The following is a 21,575-nucleotide window of genomic DNA, read 5'->3' as shown; positions in this document are numbered from 1 at the left end:
ACAGGAAGATGACAAACCACGTGGGGCATACACGAACCAATTAGATCTTAAAGAAAAAAACATGGATGTTTTGGGTGTTGTAGTTTGCAATTGATTTGGTGCTGATGCTGTTCTTTTCCGTGTTTTTGCACAAGCCCTGAGATAGAGATGCATGGGCGAAACAGCAGGAAAACCGGCTACTGGGAAATTACTTCACATGCTGGAAATCTCTCTTTTGGGATAGTTAGGACATTGGCTTTCTGCTCTACCAATTTACGTTATTAGCAATGTCCCTAACTAAAGCTAGATTAATATTATAAATATATATATTTAAAAAAATATATATAAAAAAAAATACGTGTAATGTGAAACAACCTAAAGGCATCTCATTAATACTTCAATGTGATCCTCTGATAGTGTGAGGTGAGGAAGGAGAAGCGTCCACCAGCGAGCTGTTTCCTGTATTTAGAACACATTGCGCTGTAGAACAATCTCCTTGGCCATCTCTGCTGCCTACAAAACAGGATGGGAGAAGGCATCGATTTTGGAGGGAAGGGGTCGATCCCAGTAGCTCAGGCGATGATTGATGTGCCTGTGGACTGCAGAGATAACAATGTGGGCTATCTTGGTGTTACCACAGAAAAAAACTGTGGTAGTGAGGGGACACTTTTTCTTGATGACGCCAGCTTCCTATAATTTAGATGTTCTTATCGCCCTCCCCTGCAACCATTGTTATGCCCCATCACTGTACCTACTCAAAGTTGTTCGCAATGACAAGTTCCAGCAGCTGGTGAAGGATGTAGCGTTTGCCACCGTGGCTCACTACCGGAGTAAGAACCAGGGCCTGGGTACGTCAAGGTAACAGACCCTCGCCAAACTAGTCCTTGACACGAAGAGATTTCAGCTGGACATTACTGTCATTGTCTAATGTTGCTGAGTCGTCTGTTTCAGAGTCTGCTGGCGGTGGAGGAGCTCTCTAAACTGAATGTGGATGAAGTGGCCGATCAGCTGGCTCTCACTACAGGCCCCGGTATCCCTGGGCAACATGGGTGACTTGCCCTGTGGTGAGGCAGAAACATGGCTGCTCCCTTAGGCCTTCCACCCTGACCCCAGTCGGACGGTGGCACAGTACCTACCAAGCTGGGGGCCCGAGTGCTCGACTTTGTCCACTTTCAGTGTGGTGAAGCAGGCAGCGGTGGGGCAGTGAAAGGACTCAGGGGAACCGTGGAATCGTTTGTCATGTTCTTTTATTTGCCTTTGCTTTACTGATTTGGCTGAAGTGTGAATGCGCAGTCGAGTGTCAAGCAGATGGACAAGTTTTGATGTATCATCATGAACTTGAAAGCCTAATACAGTATATAGTAAGACACACCACACTGTTTTCTGATGTCATCATGAACTTGTATAAGACACACCACATTGTTTTGTGATGAATCGAACAAACCCAACAATAAAGATATTATGTTGTGTACTCGTTTGAGTTTTGTGGAATAGTTGTTGCTCGAGTCAGCCCTTTGTCTCAGTGTTTACATTTTAAGTTGAATGCTTGCTTCTGTTATGCACTATTTCTGTTACGGCTCGCATGCCCTCGCCTCCACAACCGCCTCCCTCTCTCCCCTCTGGGCCCGCTGTGCGCTCGGGGCGTCCTACGCGCTCTACCGCACGTCGCATCAGCCCGGGCATACAACGTTCTGACTCTCCGGAGTTTCCCCCCACTGCCGGGCGTTCCCCGTCTCCGGCCAGCTCCGCGGACTCGGCAGTCTCCTCCCGCTCCGGTGACGAAGAGTCGGATCCCGACATGCCCAGCACATCGGCCCGTGCGCAAAGACAAGAACGGCGCGCTCGTCTCCGACGATGACGCGGGCGCGGCTCTACTCACCGGTTTCCAATTATCATCACCACACCTGTCCCTCGTTCTGCAATCACCTTCAACCTCTACAAGAACCTGGTCTACACTCCACTCATCGCCAGATCTTACCATAAACTCTTGTGGTAAAGTATAGCCTAGCCTACAATCGCCTTACCCGTATTTTGTAGTGTTTTTCCCCGTTCCCCGTTTGTGATTACTCTCACTCACCCTGCCTCCCCTCCTCATCTCTCCAGTTCCTGCCTGACCCACGCCTGTACGATTACCCCGCTCCTGCCTGACCATCGCCTGTACGACAACGCTCCTGCCTGACCATCGCCTGTACGACAACCCCGCTCCTGCCTGAACATCGCCTGTACGACAACCCCGCTCCTGCCTGAACATCGCCTGTACGACAACCCCGCTCCTGCCTGACCATCGCCTGTACGACAACCCCGCTCCTGCCTGACCATCGCCTGTACGACAACCCCGCTCCTGCCTGACCATCGCCTGTACGACTACCACATCCCCCTTTGTGATCTTATTAAATCGCCCCTCCGGGCTTTACCGTTCCTTGCCTCCTCCTTTCCTGTTGCGCCTGGGTCCTAAAACCGAACTCTAACAATTTCATACATTCTTCAAAAACAAGTCTAAGTCACTTTTTTGTTTACATTACTAAATATTTGACAATTTACATAAAACCAGTCGACATTAGTTGGGCTGGGCATTTTCAGGAGGAAAATATCTTTTAAATAGTCTGTCTCTTATCAACACAACACGATGCCTGAGTAGGAAGTGGCATGTTTATTGTTCCCAGGCCTTGAACTCACGTTAGACACCAAGGGAAGGTCATGATCTGGTTGAGCTCCCTGCCAAATGAGAAGGCAGCTTCACAGCAGGGGAGCATGTAAAGGCATGTTCCAAACTAGTGTCAGAAATTCAGTTATCAAGGCAAATCCTGAGAATTTCTGTACTTCATCTAGGCAACATGAGATGTCTGTAGTTATTTTATTTATTTTTTACAAAGAATAATTGCTCAATAATTGACACACTGGTATTTAAAGATGCTCTATCCACTCACTGCAATAGTTTTGAGGACAGAATTCTAAATAGCCTACTGTCAAAAATTCAGCTCGGGAGGTAGAGCCAAAGTGAGCAAGACACTGAACCCCAATATCGCTCACGTGCGGCACGGTGGCGCAGTACCTACAGTAGTACTGTTGCCTCACAGCAAGGTCTCCGGGCCTTTCTGTGCGGAGCTTGCACGTTCTCCCCACGTTTGTGCATTTTCTTTTTTTCTTAACTATAGCCTATACATCCATATACAGCATGTGTACAGTAAATGTACATGCATACATCCAGTGTGTATGAATAGATATGTCTAGGAGTACACATAAATACATACATACATGCATACATAGATACATACAGGCGCAGGGATCCTGGGGGGGTCAGGGGAGACATGTCCCCCCCAATATTTGAGATCATTAAAATTGTCTCCCCCAATATTTAGATTGGGGTAGTGCCATTCAAATGACCATACAGCCGCGTAGGAAGATGTCCCCCCAAAAAAATACTCTTGCAAAATTTCCATGTAAATGTCCCCCCAAAAGTTGGATACAGATCCCCGCCAATGCATACATACATACATACATACATACATACATACATACATACATACATACAAACACAACATACAAACATACATACATACATACATACATACATACATACATACATACATACATACATACATACATACAAACACAACATACAAACATACATACATACATACATACATACAAACACAACATACATACATACATACATACATACATACATACATACATACATACATACAAACACAACATACAAACATACATACATACATACATGCACACCTTCACAACACAGAACGCTTAGGCACTGTTATACAGTCTGATGGCTGCTGGCACAAAGGAACGTCTGAACCGCTCCGTATTGCACCTGGGTGGGAGGAGCCTGTGGCTGAAAGGGCTCCCCATCTGCCACAGCTCACCATAGAGGGGATGTTGTTTAGAATGTTAGATAGATGTTAGATAGATGTCTCCCCATGTTGGAAAGGGTTTCCTCCCAAGGAACCCAACACAAAAATCATGCAGAAGAACAGACCAGGACTCGGACTGAGCTCAATTTTTAATCATTCAAAAATCTGTCTGGATAGTTTGAGGAGGTAAACTTAAGTTAGGCAGGGCGTGGCAGCACAGCAAGACAGAAGTAAAATGCTGTTGCCTCCAATCAGCCACATCTGGCCCTCTCCTGGTATTTATCATCCCTCTGGCACATTACTCTCTGCCTGTAGAGGGTGCAGTAAACACTAACATAACAAAGGGCTAATTTTAGCTCCTACAAAGTCATATCTTAATTAACAGTACCTAAACTCATGTCTTATGTACAAATATTACTCCAAATTACTAATACAGAATATACATTTCTTGTGCTCAAATTTCTGTTACATCAGAAGGGAGGTCTGGAGTTCAGGATTCTGACTCTAACCAGAAAACTAGTGCCTTTTTAAACCGCTTGAGTAGATTCAAGATTCAAGATTCCTTTTATTCGTCACATGTAATGTACGGTGTGCAGTCACAGTGAAATGTTGCTGCCGGCCCGGCTCCAAGATGAGGCTCGATACAGATAAACTCAATTCCAAATTACAGATTTACAAGTTACAAATGTAAAAATTACAAAAAGTTACATTACACAATAAGCACTCATTCTATACAGTATAAGATGTATTATATACAGTATGTGCTATATGGTTATGAATCTATAAGAAATAACTAAAAATTATCTTCGGTGTTGGGGGGCATGGGTGAGTTATATACATGCTATAGCTATAATAAATAATCCTGGGGGGGGGGGGGGGGTTACAGTATGTACACTAGATATCCTGCTCCTTATCCCGCTACTAGATGTCCTACTCTTTATACATTTAAACATTTATAGATGTCTTCAAGGGGGGGGGTGCACCCCCCCCCAAGGTACATTCAGATGACTTACCACTCTCTGTAGGGCCTTGCGATCCTGAGAGCTGCTGTTCCTATACCAGGTGGTGATATTCCCAGTCAGGATGGTCTTGGTCATGGATGAGTAGAAAGCTCCGTCAAATCCGAATCTGGTTGGATGCTCTGAATTTCTTGAGTTGTCTGAAGTGGTACAGACTCTGATGTGCTTTCCTCACCACAGTGTCTATGTGTGTTGACCATGTAAGGTCCGTGGCGATCTGGACGCCAAAATACTTGAAGCTGTCCACTCTCTCTACAGGGGTCCTATTGATGATTTAAGTGGGTGTAGTTCTGCTCCTCCCAAAGTCCAGCAGCACCTCCTTTGTCTTGCTTATGTTCAGATGGAGGTTGTTTTCCTGACATCACTGGGTCAGGAGCCTCACCTCCTCCAGGTAGACCCTCTCATTATTGTTAGTGATCAGGCCTGTCACTGCTGTGTCAGCAGCAAACCTGACGATGGCATTGGAGTCAAAGGTAGCTGTACATTCGTGTGTGTACAAGGAGTACAGTAGTGGGGACAGAACACAGCCCAGGGGGGCTCCCGTGTTGAGCGTGAGGGAGGATGATGTGTGGTTGCCTACCTTCACCACCTGGGGTCTGTCTGATAGGAGGTTCAGGATCCAATCTCTTCTCTCCTGTATGAACACACTGTTGTATCCTGAGATGGGCCTTTAGACTGAAGCTCTTCCCACACTGGTCACAGTGATACGGCTTCTCTCCTGTATGAACACGCTGGTGTATCCTGAGATGGGCCTTTAGACTGAAGTTCTTCCCACACTGGTCACAGAGGTAGGGCTTCTCTCCTGTATGACACGCTGGTGTGTCTTTAAGTCACTTGACTGAGTGAAGTTTTTCCCACACTACTCACATTGGTATGGCTTCTCCCCTGTATGAACATTCTGGTGTCTGGTGAGATTTGATTCATTCCTGAAGTTCTTCCCCCACTGGTCAAAGTGATACGGCTTTTCTCCTGTATGAACATGCTGGTGTGTTCTGAGATGGTCCTCTTGACTGAAGTTCTTCCCACACTGGTCACAGTGATACGGCTTTTCTCCTGTATGAACATACTGGTGTGTCCTGAGATGGGCCTTTATAGTGAAGTTCTTCCCACGCTGGACACAGTGATACAGCTTCTCTCCTGTATGAACATACTGGTGTGTCTTTAAGTCAATTAACTGAGTGAAGTTCTTCCCACACTGGTCACAGTGGTACGGCTTCTCTCCTGTATGAACATGCTGGTGTGTCCTGAGATGGTCCTCTTGACTGAAGTTCTTCCCACACTGGTCACAGTGATACGGCTTTTCTCCTGTATGAACACGCTAGTGTGTCCTGAGATTACCCCTTCTAGTGAAGTTCTTCCCACACTGGTCACAGTGGTATGGTCTTGGTTTGTCCGTGTCTCTCCGTCTCCAGGTGTGAGCTGGAGAGAGGGGGGCTGTCAGAGATGGTGATGGGGAGTGATCGAGAAGTGGAGGGATTCTCTGATCTGATCCGTCTGCTCCTCAGCAGAGTGACGTAGAGGTTGCCATGGCCCCTTTTGAGGTGCCTGTGGAGGAAGGATCTGGGATGTGTAGGAGAACAGGCACTCGGAGCAGGAGAACACCTGAGACTGGGACAACTCCGACATCTCATCTACCATACAGAGGTAGTGGTCATCTTTTGGCTCTTCCTCCTCTTCCTTCTTTGGTTCCTTCTGCTCAGTGAAGTTGACTCTGGGTCTGTATTTCAGGTTCCTCCCTCTGCAGTACAGGTTCACCTCTGACCTCTGGTTCACCTCTGACCTCAGGACACAGGGTTATCATGTCACCATTGAAACGTTCAAGTGTACACAAACATAAACCCCGTCATTTTACACACATATCTCACACACTCACACAGACACACACCACTCAAACAATGAACACATGAATATTCAGTATTGTGTGGTCAGTGTGTGTGGTTAATGGGTGTAATTGTAAGTGTGTGGTTAGTGTGTGTGTGTGTGTGTGTGTGTGTGTGTGTGTGTGTGCATGTGTGTGGGAGGAGGAACAGATGAAAAGGTAAAGTACTGTCCCATTAAATCATAAAGGTCTCCCAGGGTGATTACACTAACAGTATAACACAGCAACTCGGGGGGAATTAACGGAAAAAATGCAGAAACACACACATACACCCTTGAGAGGGCAGCGGTCACCGGCTGACACTGTCAGTAACAACACCTAGAGACCACAACTCCAGTACTATTACTACACAATAGCCTACTGCTATACTAGTATTACTACTGCTATACTAGTATTACTACTAGTATGCTTACGTGGAGGGGGTCTCTCCAGACAAGGGGTCCACTTCTCCTCCTCCGAGTCACCGAGCCCAGTAAGGGGGGGGGCAGGTCCGCGGTCCCCAACAGCACTTCCATCCAGGCACTTCCATCCCTGAGCATGCTGGATAACTAAACCTACTTCTCTTTCCCCTGCCTGATTGCACATTTGACTGCCCTTTCTCTGCGGTGTACAGATGAGACAGTCCGTGTTGGTCTGTCAGTTGACTGTGCGCCGTAGCCCGAAAAGTCAATGATAGAAGGTGTTGCCTCTGGCTTCAGTTTGTTGGTCCTGGTCTTTTCTAGTCTTCCACTAATAGCATCAAATTGATAGCTCTCCTCATAGTCTGATGGTAAAAGGTGATCACTACAGACCCTGAGGTGAGGGTTAGGGTGAGGGTAAGGGTTCCTGGAAGAGATAATGCCATTGTCTGCCAGGGCGTTCTCTGACCTCAAGCCTTTGGTCAAAACTACTGGTGGTGGAGTTGACACAGGCTCTAATGCAAGTTTTCATACAGGCTCTTATACTGGCTCTATGGCGCTATGGAGTGCTGAGGTCTGATGTCATTTTGTAGGCTTAACTGTAGGCTTAAAAGTCCCAGAAAAAAATTAATAGGATTTGCGAAAAATGCAGAAAATAAGGTGAGAGACTCCCAGAATAGACTACGTTTTGTTCTAAAAGTTAACACATCATTGAAGATGGGTTTTGTGAAATTTAAGTGTTTAGTTCTGATGTTGATGCTGCTAATATGTCAAAAAAATTTGAAACGTCGTTGCACAGCCTTAGTGTTGTGTGTGCTATACAGCCATACTGTGTTGTGTCTTCTACTGTATCTATTTGTCTTCTACTGTATCTATTTGTCTACTACTGTATCTATTTTTCTATTCATGGGTTTCAAATGTAGTCCTAGACCTGCCATATTGGGGACCAACACAGGTGTTTAAATTTATCTGATTGGCTCTACTGCATACAATCCTATGCAGTAGAACTAATTCATTCATTTGAAACACCTGTGTTGGTCCCCAACATGGCAGGTCTAGGATTACATTTGAAACCCATGAATGTAACTCCCTTTCAATCCCTCGGGCTGAGCTTGGGGATGTAACGATGACTTCCCCAACCATTGTGCAGGTCAACTCTGGGGACCTAGAGGTCTATCTGGCAGCCAAAATATTTCATGATTGAGTTCTAAGTTACCCCAAATGTAACAAGTGGTCTTGGACAGGTGTCTTCTTTATAGAGACTTAAGAGCTTAACAACAAACACAACATACTCAGCCATTTGTACATACTGACGGCCAAACAACCCTCTAAACACTGTTAGTTTCCACAACAGCACATGGGACAAAGGAATTCTATAACCAGGCTTTTGATTTCCATCATAAATTCAATTCAACGACATTGCACTCAGGGTTGGATTCTCTCCAGTTACTGGTTAGTTTAATTGTGAACACTTCTTTGAAGAGGAACAGAAAATGAGTTTGCAGATGGTCTCACAAGGCTACAGCTGGGCTGTGAGGCAATTTTGGCATAGTGGCCAGGCTTGGTTCTGGAAGTCATGTGACGCCATGCAGCCCAAAAATAGACATACATGAGGAAAGAAATGGCTGGGGAAAGAAACAAACAAACATTTTTCTCTTTTTTGGTATCACCCAAAGTCAAAAACGACTTGATGTCAAAAATGGCAAGATGGCGTTGTGAAATCACTACTGTGCATATGCTCTGGGCCTCAGAAGTCAGACGGAAGTAGGAAGCGTGGAAGCTTTTTTGGCGTATGCGCTGGGTGAGCAAATTTCATTGTAATGAATGGGTGCATCTTTAAATGTCTCATCCAGTTATTTTATTACATCCATGGGTAGGCCTGGAGGAATAATGGACCCCACTGCCAGGCTTCCTTCTCGCCTCCCTTTTCAGGTAATTGTACACCCTGATAAGGTCATCCAGTGTAGATCCAGCAGCTGTCTCATCCTGGGTAGCCATTGAGGCGCTTCCTGACCTACAGTAGTCCTCCAGCTCCTGCTGCTTAATCACCTGGAGGATAGCTGGGACCAGGAGCCCAAAGACATGTATCTGAAATTACTTTCACTATCTTCTGGCACACCTGGGTCAGCTTGGCCTTGCTGGCCTTTGTTGAAAAAGGGAAGAGAATATTTTGTTGTAAGGTGGTGACAGAAGACAGAAAGTACTCAACAAAAGTGCACATGTGTCAGGTGTTCAGCAAATTAGATATTGATGATAAATTAGCCCACATATTGCCTGACAAAGAAACAAGTAGACATTTTTATTTTGTGTGGTTCTGATCTGGTATGTGTGTCATAGAGTGTACTGTAGGCTAGAAGAAGATTTAAAACATCCTCATCCAGCAGGGTCTTTGTGAACTGAATGAGGACAGTATAGCACATATGTCTGTCTCTGAGGGAAGAGAGCTTCTCAGAACCTTCTCCTCTAGGAGGTTGAGAACATCCCTCCTGTTGTCAAACCTGTCCCTCTTAGTCTTGGTTCTGGGGGACACACAGAGAACTACAATGTAAGACAAGGATCAATTAAGACATGATCTAGTGACACATAAAGTCATCATTGCAGTAGACATTTTCTACAGTACATCACTATTGATATTTGGGTTAAATACTTGGCCATCGGGCTAATTTGGAAGCAAACATAAGGACACTGATCACCACACAGAGTACGAGAGAAGAGCAATGTACGTACAGTACAGTATACTGAAGAACTGAAAACATTCCTGACCCTCATCAGATTCAGTGCAGAGCTTGACATGGGCCTTCTTGGTCTTCTTACTTTTTGCTTGTAGGAGGATCTGTATAGGGCACAGTTCTGTCTGAACCTTGTTATGTGAAATATCACAGCCTATTCATAATGTGCCAGAGGGCTCCAAAATCTCTCTTCTTCCATGACATTTTACCTTGGCACGCCTGTCTTTCTCCTTCTTTTGAGCGCTCTTCTTTCTCCGTTCCTTTCTTGTCCTTTAGAACATAATTTCTTGTCCTTTAGAACATGTACAGACACACTCCTCAGTGTTTCAGAGTCCATAATCATTCAATCAGTCATTGCAGCTAATAACAACTAATAGCTGATTAAGTTTTTAATGTTAATGATTTTGAAAAGCCTTTTATTGTATATAATTTTCTCCCGAGGCCATTGCTGCAAATGTGAACAAGTTCTTAGTCTGCTTTGTTAAATAGGCCTAAAGGTTAGTTGTGAGGTGACAATGCTAAGTACTGCACCACCATGCCGCACCTGAGCTATTTTGGGCTTCAGTGTCTTGCACAAGGACACTTTGGCACACAGCCGGGAGCAAGCCTAGGATCGACCTTTTGATCCCCAGCCGGCTGCTCTACCTGCATAATTCTATCTACTCTATGACAGAATTGGCATCTGTCTACAGTGTACATACTACGGTGGCCCTGAAGTGCAAAACACAATGACATTTCACAAAACACGATGACATTTCACAAAACACCCTAGAATGCGCAGTCACCTGTGAAGTTGTGTGGATCAGTGGTTCTTGACGGGACGATGTCCAGTAAAAACTAGTTCCGCGTGGCAGGATATGCTCTGGTGCAGTGCTACGGTCAAAGCCCCATATCAAGATCCATGATACCATGATGCCTTACAATGAAGAAGAATAAGTCTTTATTTGTCATACGACATTGTCATTGTACATACAACAATCTCATCTTCATGCTGTGGCTGTTGTGGACTGGAGTCTTCCCACTGCCCTTGCTGAGAAGCAACCAGTTCAGCGCCATGGACAGTTTGGTACACCTATGCACCAGGGGAGACAGAGGCAACTGGCCGAAAAGATAGGTTAGGATATATTTGCCTGCAGCCTCCTCGTAGTGGGACAAGCTACCCTACTCATGTGGAATTGATTACATTTTCTTTGCGATTACATACACACTTGTTGCAGAATTTGGCTCATTGTGGCAAAACTCGACACACAAGCCAAATAAGAAACAACTTGGAAGATAAACATCTCACTTCTATGTCAAAATGAAACTGCAATCAAACCCTACAGTTTCCAAAATGGCATTTTTGCAACAAAATGAAGCAAAAGCAACGACACACTGACATGCTTTATACAAAACTCTAATCTTACTGGCCTCTATATGCTCTCCTGTGAAATGTATCGCAATCAGAATATTTGTTTGGCATGGCTTGGACATAAGCATTCCCCTGGCGCTTGTTTTTACTCTTCCCACAGAGGACTATGTGCAACTCATGCCAAACACCTAAACATATTCAGATTGCGATACATTTTACAGGAGAGCATACCAAGACTGGTAAGATTACACCCTGTGCTTCCCGCCTCAAAAAAGTACATTCATTATAATTTTTTCAACACATTTACGTATGCCCCATTGACTTCCATTGTAGCCCAGTAAGAGCCTAGAAACTGCAGCTCGCTCAATACTGGAACGATCAGTGAAATCATGGTCTCTATGTTTCAGGTTCATGGTAGACAGACTACAAATACAGACAAATGTCCAAAATGGCACACTACCCCTTTAAAAAGGGAGGCACTAATGCAATGTAGGCTACGTACATACAGAATGGAGAGTGGTGTGTATGTACAGTGTGTGTGCAGAGTGTAGTGTACATTGTGTCTTCTATCATATCAAAAACGACTGAAGGAATCTATAGTCATGTGTTCCTCGGCTGTTATATAATCCTGGAAAGTTTATTCCATTACATTCCATAACCAATGAACACGGATGTTTCACAAAAAGGATCCTCCAGTCACAGCATCCCTTTTTCCTGTGACGTCATGCTAGGGAAGTGTACCCGCTTGTCTACATCCATGGTGGTGGTGAGCAGAGGCGTGCGGCCCTAGTTCCCGGCGTGACAAAAGAACATTTAGTCCCCAAAAGCAGGTGTATGACAACAAGTTCTAGTGCATGCAATTAATTGTCGCTTTCACTGATTGTGGTCAGACATGGGAGCGAACAACAGCACGCGTCGTGTGTCATTCGAGGCAGATGAGAATGACAACATCACGGTTGTGAAGGGCATACGGGTGAGTGAAGTTAGCGTACAACTAGCTAACCCGTTATCTATCGTTAGCCAACAAGTTGAATACTCAGCTATTCGTTACAGCAAGATTCGGTACATTATACATGTTCATTTTTCACGAACTATAAGCATGCAAAAGTTGCAGTATCAGAGATACAAATACTGGCTAGCAAGTTAGCTTGCTCTCTGGACTAACGTGCTAGCTAGTAGCTAGACTGTTGACATTATAGGGCATGGCCTCGCGTAATGAATGGGCTCAGCATCAGATGTCATGATTGCATGAACTTGACATAACCAAAGATGACAGCCCTGGTGTAGGTCGGTCTACTATTCTATTTTTGCACTTAAATAGCACATATCCACCGCTATCCACGGTTGGAGCTATACCTACACCCCTGATTAGCTGAGTGGATATCTGTGGATGTGCTTTTTGTTACTTTATAAAAGTAGGACTGTGGCCACCTCAGAGCAAATGCTTTCATCTTTCAAAAAATGTCTTCACTTCGTTGAGTAACGAAATAATATTGTCTGTAGACGCTGACGGAGTGAAAAAAAAGTCTGGCTCAATGAATGGTCCCTGACAGGGCGGTATACCGACCTACACCAGCACCACGGATGACATAACCACCGGTACCTTTAATCACCAGTAGGCTTCCTTTCTTTCAAACATCAAAGTCTGTACAGCAGCTGTCATCGAGACATTGTCCATTCACCATCACCTACTGTCGTTAGCTAACGTTAGATTAAACAATATGTTGTGTAGACGTTTATTCCTGTTGACCCAGCGTGACTAATACCATTAGCTAACGTTAGGTAGCCAGCTACTATGAATAGGTTGAGAGAGGCTTAGGCTCTGTAGATAATACTGTAGTTGGCACGACTTTGCCGATTGTCAACACTGACAAATCTACTATTAGTATTAGCTACAGTCAGAAGCAAGCTAAATTTGCTGTGACCTCCGGCCAAAGCTGTTGGTACATGTGTAAACATCAACAGAACAATACACAAACTATAATCTCCCACTTTTTGAGATGTGTGAGATGCTACTGCGATGCGGCGTGATTGGCTGTGCTTACTTTGCTTATATAACCACACCTAAAGAGTGTATTTCCAATTCTAGTTGACTTCCATTTGAAGTTGGATGTTTTCGAGGTTCTTACAGTGTTAACATCATCTGTTGTTAATAGTACTGTGTTTTTCTCCACCGGTTTTCCTCTCTCAAGTAGTGTTCACCTTTTTCCCCCCAGCTCTCCGAGAATGTCATCAACCGCATGCGTGAGCCCCCTGCCCCCCTCCAGCCCCGTCTACCTCTGCCGACTCCCTCCCGTCCCCCCGTGGCTGTCCCCACCCCCCTCCTCGTCCCAGTGTCTCCCCCCGCCTCCCTCCTCCTCCCTCCCCCAGTGTCTCCCCCTTTTGACCCCATTACCTCCCTGCCTCCCCTTCCGCCACCTTCTATGGAGCCCATCCCTCCACCTCCACCATCAGCCACTGAGCCGGTGGCTCCACCTCCACCTTCACCCCCCATGATGGAACAGGTAGCAGCTCCCACCATCACTGACATGGTGCTCCCGGCACCTCCACCCCCAGCTGCTGCTTTTGCGCCTGCGGAGCCGGCAACCTTGCCTCCTCCACCCCCTCCTGCTCCTGTTGGGCCCCTGGTCTCCCCTCCTGCCCCTACCCCTGCTGCCGTTGAGACCCTTTGTCCTCTTGCACCTCCTCCCCCCATTGAAACCTTGGCTCCTCCTCCCCTAATTGAACCCATAGCACCTCCCGTGATTGAAACGTTGGCACCCCCTCCCGTGATTGACACCGTGGCTCCTCCTCCCATAATTGAACCCGTGGCTCCCCCTCCCCCAATTGAATCACTAGCATCTCCTCCACCTCCTTTAATTGAATCCATCTCTCCCCTTCCCCTCCCTGAGATGGAACCCATCTCCTCCTCTCCTGCTATTGAGCCTGCCGCCTTCCTGTTGCCTCGTCCTCCAGTGGAAGCTTTGTCCCCGCCTTCGCAGCCTGCTGAGCCCATATCTGCGCCTCCCCTGGCGGAATTTTTTTCTCCGCTCCATTTTGAACCGGTTGCCCCTCCTCCTCAGTCCCCAGTGGAACCAGTGGCTGCACCTCCTCCTCCTCCTCCTGCCCCAGAACCAGTGGCTGCACCTCCTCCTCCTTCCCCAGAACCAGAACCAGTGGCTGCATCTCCTCCTCCTGCCCCAGAGCCAGTGGCCACGTCTCCTCCTCCTGCCCCAGAACCAGAGACAGTGGTTGTACCTCCTCCTCCTGCCCCAGAACCAGAGCCAGTGGCTGCGCCTCCTCCTCCTGCCCCAGAACCAGTGGCTGCACCACCTCCTCCTGCCCCAGAACCAGAACCAGTGGCTGCGCCTCCTGCCCCAGAACCAGAGCCAGTGGCTGCGCCTCCTCCACCACCTTCAGCAGCACCAGCAGGTGAGTGATGTACCAGAGTGTCCATGGACATTATCTCCTCTTCACTCCACTCACTCCACTCTAAGTCAGCGAGGCTCTTTGGGGCCGTATACAAGGTTACATTGACATTTACATTGCATTTTAGTCTAGGATCTGTCTTAAACTGGATCAGACATAAGTACTGGTGTCTGCCTGTGTAGTCTAAAGGGTTGACAGTTACCTTTAGTAGAGATAGAATTCGTGGACAAGAACATGAGGGTTTGGGTTAGTTATGAATCGAATTCAAGGATTCACCCCAATAGTCAAATATCTGTCTTTTTTTTTTTTCTTTCTTTTTTTTTGTGTGTTGGCTGTAAGCCGACACACCAAGAATAGGGAATCCTATTTGTCGCTCCCTCTTTCTGTTGTGTTGTTGACCTGCAATTCCATTGCTGCTACCACAAGAGGCAGTGGTCCCAGAACATCAAAACCAAAAGACTCCACAGAATTCCCAGGTCAGCGGTGGCTGAGTGGATAGTGCGCTGCCTATCACCGCAAAGGTTGTTCAATCCTTGGTGTGGACATACCAAGGTACCATGTCATTGTAACTGGATGTTGTAGAAGTTATGTAATGAGCGTGGATCATATTTGTTAATTATAGACCCTTTTACAGCCTAGTCAGCACAAGTAGCCTATGCGCGCGCATTCTTGAAACAGTAGCAGAGGAAGACAGACAAAATCGCCATTATTAAGCGTACGGACTGGACTGAGGAAATCATCAGAAATGCCTGCGTTTGCGGTGCCCATTTAATATCAGGTAAGTTATTTTGACTACCTGGTTTCACTGGAATGACTGGTTAAAATGTAGCTCTTCTCAGTCCCGTTGTCGCATTCTGCTCGCTCATGCCAGACAACAGTCCTTTGCAACAGTCATTCTCTTCGTGGTGCTTGGCCATTGTTGTCATAATGGCTCTGTAGTTTATTTAGTGTGTCCCTAAAAGCTTGGTTGTTTCGGCCTAAATATTGCCCTCTTATTCGCTTGCTCTCAAATTATTGGCCTTTGTTGATGTGTTTAAAAAAACATCAGTAGCCTAGGCTACTATAGTTTTCCTGTATGTTTTTACATATAAATGCCAATGCTCAGCGCCCTTCTGGTGTTGTGAAACCCATCAGGGCATGCTTTGACAGCGCACCCCCCAAAAAATTGTGCGTGTACGGGGTGTGCAGGCGGGGGGGGGGGGCATTGGGAGTAATAACAATGTCGGAGAAGACCCTGTGCAAGACCCCACGGTACGCTACTGCATTATAGACAGACAGTCCTCATTACAATAGGAGTAGGACACTTCAAATCCTATAGTAATACATTTTTGTATAGGATGTGATGTACCAGTCGCTCTACGCCTGTGTGGTTTATTTTCAGTGATTAGACTGACTGTTGACTGGCACAGTTTTAGGTGGTGATGGAGAAATGAGCTTAATGTATTGATGCTTTTTTGTGCGTGGCTGTAAGCCAGCGCACCTAGTATAGCGTTCGTCCGGTTATCACTCACTCCCTCCCTCCGTTACTGCGGACAAAGTTGGCCTGCATTTCTCTTTTGGCACCCCAAGAGGCAGTAGTCCCAGCACACCAAAATCAAGAAGGACACAAAAATCAACCCGCCGATCTCCACTGCACAAGTAGAGTAGTGGTGAGAGCATTGGACTCCCACCCTGGAGACTGGGGTTGAAGACCCGGTGGGGATGACTTTATGGGACTATACCCCAAACCTCCACATATTCATCCTTTCACTCCAACCTTTACCCCTTGCCTTATAGATCAGATCCTGTCCCAACCCATATTCTAACCCCAACCCACACTAGGGGCTGGAAGAAGGACACCAAAACCCACGCCGATCTCCACTGCACAAGTAGAGTAGTGGTGAGAGCATTGGACTCCCACCCAGGAGACCAGGGTTCCTGGTGGGGATGACTTTATGTTATCATCAGTGTAACTGCTTTAGCCACTGACCGCTACCATTAATGTTATGGAAGCTGCTGCTAGTTGTTGTGAGCCCATGAGCTAACTGGCTATCCCGCTCTTATTGTGCTGGATTAGCATTGGAAGCATTGGAACTGATGTGTCCAGGTGACGAGACCTATCTTTATTTATCAAACATTACTGTCCTACCAGTCCCGCACAGAAACAAGCCAGCCAACATACACACATAAGCCAGGCTTGACCTGGCCTGGTTAAACTTTGAAATTGACTTTCAAGCCAGTGCTGAAACGCAAACTTTGTCCCCCAATCCCAATTAGTCTTTGTCCTCAGAGTGCTGCTCACTGTAGCCTCTTGCATATTATGATGTATTGCTTATGCCAAAGCATTAAGGAAACAATTAATTCTTACTTCTAATAAAGTTAATGAATTGTTAATGTAGTTAATGAATTGATGCTGCTATCAGGCCCCTGTATTTCAGACCACTAGATGTCTTGGGGTAAGACAAGACAAGGCAAGTTTATTTGTATAGCACATTTCAGCAACAAGGCAATTCAAAGTGCTTTACATGAGACATTAAAAGCATGCAAGACAAAGTGCAACACATAAAAGGTCATATAAAACGAAATGAAAGAAAAGAAAAAAAAAGGACATTTAAAATAAAATGCAGGAAAAATAAAATACAGGAATAAAAGTTACAGTGCAGTGTTTGAATGAATAATTATTTGATTTAATAAAAAGCAGCGGTAAAAGGTAAAGTGTTTAGTCTTGATTTGAAAGAACCGAGAGTTGCAGCAGACCTGCAGTTTTCTGGAAGTTTGTTCCAGACATGTGGAGCATAAAAACTGAACTCTGCATGTTTTGTCACTATTGCCCTCTTTCTTTGTTTCACCTTGTAATTTTGACGGTGTAAACTCCACGTCCTCAATCCTATCAGCCTAATACAACGTACCATGTCTGTCTGGTGTTCGTTGTTCACCCCCCATATGAGCGTAGGAGTTTGTTCCCGTGAGACAGAGGACAGTTGAAAGTTATTATGTCACCGGCTCAGTAGACAGGAAAGGGTAGAAGGTGGGAGAGGTAGGGTTCTTTAGTTGATGACAACGAGGGTGGGCGAGGCTCTCCCATCCTTGACGGCACCCAATTGGAAAGGTGATTAAAAAAGGCTGACATGCACCACGCCACAGTGACTCTGGTGATTAGAACGACGACACCGCAGTTTCACACAACAAACCACCTCGTTATGAAGAGAATTAGGCCTGTGTGTGGGGGGTCAGGAGCTCGTCAATCTATCCACTAGTACAACTCCTAACCACTTGGGCCAATAACTAGATTTGCTCTCTCTCTGAAATGAACTTTCTGAGAGTGCTGTTGGGTTCTTTTTCTTCTCTAAAGCATGGTTAATGCAATCATTCTATTATCTACATAAAATGTAGTGTCCCACATCCTTAACAAAAACACTTTTGTGTTCAAATCTCTGTTTTCATTAGCGGATGACCATTGTCTAAAATGTCGCCCATTTTTCTCTCTGTCAAAAAATCACTCCTCCATTGTCCATGTTAATTGGTTTGCAGATTAAATGATAAATACAGCCGTTTCCCTCCTTTTTTTTAATCATCTGGTTTGTGCGGAGTGGCTTAAAAAAACAACTTAGGATATTGCTTTTATGACAAATTGCCACCTCATTCTACTTTAATGGGCTGAGTTAAATGATGTCCATCAGGGATTCTTGCTTGGTCTTCAATGGGAAAGGAAAGCCAGCTCTTTCACAATCACCAGTAGGCTACTCGTATACCAGTGCCCTTGTGTTGTTCTTTCAGTGCTACAGTATATTGTAGCTGAGCCTCAGAAGCGCCTACCTGTTGCATGGAGTTGACACCAGATTACCACATTTGCTTAATGAGTGTAGATGGAGACAGAGGAAAATTTCTCTCACTCTGCCTCCCTTTTTCTTCCTGTCCTAGTATCTGCCCTAGTGTAGATTTGTAAGTGAACATCTTCCCTAGGGGTTAAATACACTTCATCTTGGTGCAGTAGGCGGTATGTGATTTCCTGTTAGACCTTGAAGATTTAGAAAAATGCAACCGTCAAAAACCCCACCCCTCCCTTCAGGCCTCCCTCTACAGCAACTCTGTAGAGGGATGATTTGACTGGCAGCTCTAAATACCTTCCCAATCAATGAGACATGGTTATAAAGATTATTATCAAACTCTTTTTATTGGTTTTTGTATAACATAACAATAACCACAATCACACACACATCCCTCCCCACCCCCCCACCCCGGGAGACTGGCTAAACTCAACATGGGTTATATACATAACTGGAATAAGAGAATTGACAAGCAACGGCAATAGACAGACAGGCAATATCACTAAACAATAAAATAAAATACAGGCAGCAATCGTTTTTCTTCAAAGATAGCAATAGTCACAAACATACATTAAGGTACATTCGATGGTGCATAGGCATTATTGTAGTAGTCCATGAAGGGTTGCCACACCTTTATAGAATCTCTTAGTCGAACCCTGAGTGGTATATCTCAGCTTTTCCAGCTTCAAGTGAGCCATTACCTCATCAACCCAACGGCTATGTAGAGGAGGAAACATAGATTTCCACTTGCACAAGATAAGATGTCTTGCCAACAATGACAAGAACACCAGAGATTGAGCCTGGGCTTGAGAGAGATTGAGATCTGTTGAAGCCACTCCAAATATAGCCAAACTTGGCTCTGGGTCAATGGTCATATTGCATATGTGTGAAAATGTTTCAAAGATCTTGCCCCAGAACTGTCTTAACTTTGGGCAGGACCAAAATGAATGAAACAGGGTTGCTAGGTCCAGGTTACACCTTTGACAGGTAGGGTCATATTCTGGGTAGAACTGGGCCAGCCTGTGCCTGGACAGGTGTAGTCTACTGTATGTAGTATTTTAAAGTGGATCACATTGTGCCTAACGCATATGGAGGCTGTGTGTATTTGAGCTACTACTACTACTACTACTAAGTCTCATCTGAAATCCTCTCACCAAAATCCTCTTCCCATTTTGCTTTCAGATGATCCAGGGAGGGTGAGGCCACCGACAGTAGGAGATCATAGATCTCAGATATAGAGTTCTTCTCAGAAGGGCCCTCTCGAACACAGTCCTCCAACAAATTAAAAGGGGGTTGAGAGGGGAATGTTGTAAATGTTTTCCTAACAAAGTCCCTGACTTGAAGGTATCTAAAAAAATGAGATTGTGGGGTACCAAATTCTCCAACTATTTGAGTGAAGGACATGACGACATTATCTCTAAGGTCTGTCACTTTCCATTGAACTCCACAAAAAAGACTGCAATGTCCATATTTCTTGAAACTGTCTGTGTTCCTAACGTTAGTTAACCATGAAAACAGCCTCTCGGTGGCAAGCTGCATTCCGTTCATTGTTCATAGTCGCGTGCGGATTGATTGTGACTGTATGCAGCATTCACCTCGTGTGTGGCGCACAATAACAGAATTTCGCCCCTGGCTGCCGGCGCCGTTTACAAGAAATTATTTTGCGGGCCGGATTACATTATATTTCTGACATCATGTCGCGGGCCGGATGGAGGGGTGTGGCGGGCCACAAATGGCCTGCGGGCCGCGAGTTTGTGACCCCTGGTCTAGCCCATCTCTGTCCACCATCCCCAAGATCGGCAATGTAATTTTTTCCAGAAACTGATCATTCCAGTCTGCGTCTGCAGCCTCTGACGTGTACAGTTGCTCATAAAACATCCTAAACTGATTATTTATCTCCTTTTGATCCATAATTGTAGTGCCCTCAGCAGTTTGAATCTCTGATATATAACCGTCTGCTTCTGCCTGTCTCAATTGGTGAGCCAGCAACCTGTGTGCCCGCTCCCCTGATTCATAGTATTTAAACCAAGATTTTAAGTATAATCTCTCTGCTCCGTCTGTAGACGGAGCATCATATTCTGTTTGCCATCTCACTCTTTCCTTATACAAGTCAGTTGTGGGTGTCACTGTATGTTTCCTATCTATTTCCCCAATTAAAACAGATAGCTCCTCTAAACGTTGTGCCCTCCTCCTGTTCATGGCCGCTGTGTATGAAATTACCTGCCCTTTAAGATAGGCCTTCATGGTTTCCCATAAATTACTTTTACTGGTGTCCGCTGTATCATTAGTTTCCAAAAAGTAATCTATTTGTCCAGATAGAAACAAAACGAACTCCTCATTAGATAACATGAGAGGATCATCCTCCATGTGCGTTTGGAAGATGGGAGAAGAAAACTGAATGACAATACCACCGCACTATGGTCTGAAATTACAATTTCTCCAAAATCACAGGAGTTAACCAGAGGTAGCAACCTCCTATCTAAGGAAGAGGTCAATCCTAGAGTAGGATTGGTGTCGGGGTGGAAAAAAATGTGTATAACCTAGAATTTGGATTTTTAAACCTCCAGGGATCTACTATCCCATAAGTCTGGATAAATTAGTCAATATATTGTGCCGAATTAGACATGGTTCTGTTGGTGGGCCTTGAGCGGTCCAGAGTGGGGTGTAACACACAGTTAAAGTCGCCGCCCATTACTGTAGCTGATGGTCATTCAATTCTGGGAGCAGCCCAAAGAGTTCCCTAAAAAACTCCACATTATCCCGGTTTGGCGCATAGATGTTTGCCAAAATACAGTAACTGGTATATTAAACAACCTCCCTTGTACCACCACATATCGACCATTTTTGTCAGAGATGACTTTAGATTTGATAAAACGAACATTTCTATGTATGAGTATGGCTGTGCCTCGACTTTTCGCATTGAAGATTTGCTGAAATCCCTCCCTTTTAAGACTAACGTGGTCACAGTTTCTCAAAATATACCACCTCAGATTTCAGTTTCTTAACCTTATTTCGTTTTAGTGGTTGGTTGGCCCCCCTCCCGTTCCAACTGGTAAAGATTTGGCCTGTTAACTATACCTGCCATGAGACATTGTGCCATATTTATTTCTGTAGCACCTGAGCCTAAAGATAGA

General features: G+C 45.3%; 1 protein-coding gene across 1 annotated transcript in view; it reads left to right on the top strand.

Annotated features, from left to right (window-relative positions):
* Positions 1-11,963: 11,963 nt before the first annotated feature.
* chchd3a (coiled-coil-helix-coiled-coil-helix domain containing 3a) overlaps positions 11,964-21,575 on the top strand; it is a 73,212-nt gene continuing 63,600 nt past the window's right edge. The window contains exons 1-3 of the mRNA XM_084447601.1: positions 11,964-12,200; positions 13,444-13,731; positions 14,290-14,638. Coding sequence (XP_084303727.1) covers positions 12,120-12,200; positions 13,444-13,731; positions 14,290-14,638 — 718 coding nt within the window. The 5' untranslated portion in view covers positions 11,964-12,119. The remainder of the gene's footprint in view (positions 12,201-13,443; positions 13,732-14,289; positions 14,639-21,575) is intronic.

The sequence above is a fragment of the Borostomias antarcticus genome, assembly GCF_949987555.1.
Source record: "Borostomias antarcticus genome assembly, chromosome: 13".
Taxonomy (NCBI): domain Eukaryota; kingdom Metazoa; phylum Chordata; class Actinopteri; order Stomiiformes; family Stomiidae; genus Borostomias; species Borostomias antarcticus.
This window is presented reverse-complemented; position numbering and strand designations above follow the sequence as displayed.